The sequence below is a fragment of the Cebus imitator genome, unplaced genomic scaffold (assembly GCF_001604975.1).
Source record: "Cebus imitator isolate Cc_AM_T3 unplaced genomic scaffold, Cebus_imitator-1.0 Scaffold641, whole genome shotgun sequence".
Classification (NCBI taxonomy): domain Eukaryota; kingdom Metazoa; phylum Chordata; class Mammalia; order Primates; family Cebidae; genus Cebus; species Cebus imitator.
The window spans coordinates 793,092-795,988 of record NW_016107956.1 but is presented as its reverse complement, the minus strand read 5'-3'; the positions used below and the strand labels follow the sequence as shown (position 1 = coordinate 795,988).

The window sequence follows — 2,897 nt, the reverse complement described above, 5'->3', positions numbered from 1 at the left end:
AAAAAAAAAAAAAAAAAAAAAAAAAAAAAAAAAATGAAAATTATCTGTATCTCCCAGTTGTGCCAAAATAATGTTTGGCACACTGTTTGCCTTCAGTAAATGTTGAGGAATAACTAGGTTGTACCTCCTACCTTATTGTGAGCATCTGTGTGCCGGATGACATTCCTCAGGAGGACTTTCCCCAGTGGAATCCGGGACATTCTTCAATCTGAAATGAATCAACAAATAATGTTTAGTAATAATTTCTTTTATTACTTCATCTTTTCTTAAATTTTATAAAGAAGCATGAGGTAAAGGAAAGATCACTAAAAACTATAAGTCAGAGATCCTAATAGTTTTCCCTTTACTATTAAAAGAGGGAAATGCCTGAACACACTAATGTGAGACGAAAGAAGATAATGTACATTAAAGTTCTTTGAAAATGTACAAGACTGCATAAAAATAAATGCTTTCATGAGCACTATTTTATTTAATCCTCATAATAAATCTATTTTTTTATGAGGCTAATATCTCCATCCCAATTTTGTAGATGAAGTTCCCTTAAAGCTGTAATATCCCAAGCCACACAGTCCCAGGCAAATGATATAGGTCAATGTCTAGATTAAAAATCAAACCTCCAATCCCAATATTAGTTTGCAATGAAGCAAATACGTAGATTTGAGAGTGTCAGCAACCGCAGATGTCAACAGTAACAGAAACTAATGACTCAAAACATCAAAGGCAAAGATGTCCTAAATTTCTCCATTTGGGGGCATTTCATTTTCTGCTTGGTATGGAAGCTTCCAAAAACTAGATGACAAGAATATTTTCGTGTGTGGCTAGCAGGGCTTTGTGCAACCATCCCAACGCTCACTCACCCCTTGATCCTGAGGAAATCAGGCATCTTGTTAGTGAGACGAAGAACCACTCCATTACAAGATCTCCTCCGACCCAGGAAGCCAAGGAGTCAGGGCTCAAAGGCAGCTCTGCAGCTTCACCCGAGTCCTTCGTGAAAACGCAGCCTTCCCACTGGTTATTCTGCCCTCAGCTGTGGCCCAGGCCACTGCCGCCCTCAGCCCAAATCCACAGGCAGATTATCTTTCCCGGACCGAAGCCGGATGCTGAGCCGGCGCGAAATTCGGACGGCCGGGTTGACCCGGGCATTCCCCGCTCACGCTCCTCTGGGACGAACCCCGGGGGTAAGTTTCACTCCCCAGAAAAGATGGGAACGTTTTGGATGGCTACGGCCTTCGGATGGGCCCCAGGAAGTATCTAGGGGGCCTGAAGCAGGGGTTGAGGTTTCCAAATGGAAGACAGAGGAAATATCCCCATCTTTGTCATCGGGATCCCTGCCCCCCAGCGGCCTCGGAGCTACCGGTAACCTTCCCTCCAAATGCCCTCCCCACACAAATACACACAAACACACCCATACCGTGCGCCGCAGCCTCGCGTGGCGTGGGGTAGGGGGGGAAGAAGCGATTTGGGAGAAAAAGGAGACTTCCTTTTCAGGCCGGAAGTCGTGCTCCTGAGAAATCTTCCCACCAACAGGCGGCCCAGAGACTCCCACAAGGGAGGGTTCTCAGGACACTCCAGAGACTGACTGGTGCAGAAGGGTGGCGGGCGCTTTCCTGGAAGGTGCTAGCCTGGCACCAGAAGGGAGACATCCCGGAACTAGATATAAAGAGACTTTTCTGCCTGGAACTCCCCGGACCCAATTAGATGTTGTACCCAGGCTGGTTACCCTGGTAACAGACGTTGCGGTTTGTCAAGGAACTAAGAGGTGGGTTTGCCGACTTACAGAATGATTACCCGTTAGAACTGAGGGAAGAGGTGGGTTTGCAGACCTATGGAATGATTACCCGTTACTTAAGTTTCCCATTTAGCGTAACCCTAACATAGTAGTCGAAGACTCTAAACATCCTCTTTCCCTGATTGTGAAGATGCTGTGGGAGACCTCTCTAATGGAAGAAGAGGCCAAGGAGAGTTATCTGAAGATGTAAAGTGTCCCAGCCTCTCTATTAGCTGACTTAATCCTATGATATAGGTATTATCATCTTCATTTTGAGCAGAACAAAGAAGAGGCAGATTATACACACACACACGCACACACACATTAATAATTGCTCAAGGTCAACAGCTAGAGACAGAACTAAGACCGGAATCTAGACATTCTGGCCCATGAGTCCATGCTTTGAATTACCAAACTATACTGACGATTAAGGAAGTCTCACGTGGCCCTCACCCAACATAAGATTTCAGAACTCACAGTATCAGAACTGGCAATTTCAGAACTGGGGAGGTACCAGTCAGGTGTTGGAATAAGAAGAGTAGGAAACCCAGACTTAAAATGATTACCCTGACTTGTCAGGGTCCAAGTAGAAGTAAGGCCTTATCCAAGAGGACAGCATGAGAAGATAGGAAGAGGTACTAGATAATTAAAGAATAAGGAAGACATAAAGTGGTGCTGATCCACAACCTTTTAGACACAGGTGCTAAGTGCTAACTTCACCAGAACAATTCCTGCCCATTCCGCCTCCCCAAAGCAGAAATAAATCAATAGTTACACAGACACTTTTCTTCCTGAAGTCATGTCTTTCCACAGGCTTAAGAAACTTATTCACCATTCATCAGTTATGGAAACATCCTCAAAGGGTCTGCTCACCCAAGTTACTCAGTTGTGGAATCTCCTAGATGATCTAGCTGAAAGTGACCCTGAGGGCTATGAGAAGTTTATTCAACAGCAGTTGAAAGAAGGGAAACAGCTCTGTTCTGCCCCAGAACCACAGCTTTGCCTGCAGACCAGGATTCTGGTAAGTTGAGTTAGTGCCAGGGATGGGGAGGTCTTGAATGAAATTATCCCAGAATAACCAGGGAATACCTTACACTTAGCTATTGCTACTTTTTTTTTTTTTTTTTTT

At 44.6% G+C, this 2,897-nt stretch overlaps 2 protein-coding genes across 8 annotated transcripts in view; one reads left to right on the top strand and one right to left on the bottom strand.

Moving 5' to 3' along the window:
• NKAPD1 (NKAP domain containing 1) overlaps positions 1–1,546 on the bottom strand; it is a 12,678-nt gene extending 11,132 nt beyond the window's left edge. For 2 of the 5 annotated variants that reach the window (XM_017517673.2, XM_017517675.2), the window contains exons 1-2: positions 1,412–1,546; positions 132–208 (exon numbers count right to left, since the gene is read on the bottom strand). In XM_017517673.2, coding sequence (XP_017373162.1) covers positions 132–200 — 69 coding nt within the window. In that variant the 5' untranslated portion in view covers positions 201–208; positions 1,412–1,546. Of the gene's footprint in view, positions 1–131; positions 209–857 lie in introns of all 5 variants that reach the window. The other 3 variants (XM_017517672.2, XM_017517674.2, XM_037734614.1) reach the window with 2 other exon arrangements.
• PIH1D2 (PIH1 domain containing 2) overlaps positions 1,090–2,897 on the top strand; it is a 7,288-nt gene continuing 5,480 nt past the window's right edge. Inside the window, exons 1-2 of one of the 3 annotated variants that reach the window (XM_017517671.1) lie at positions 1,090–1,178; positions 2,582–2,789. In XM_017517671.1, the coding sequence (XP_017373160.1) occupies positions 2,613–2,789 (177 nt within the window). In that variant the 5' untranslated portion in view covers positions 1,090–1,178; positions 2,582–2,612. Of the gene's footprint in view, positions 1,179–1,612; positions 1,810–2,581; positions 2,790–2,897 lie in introns of those variants that run through there. The other 2 variants (XM_017517669.2, XM_037734613.1) reach the window with 2 other exon arrangements.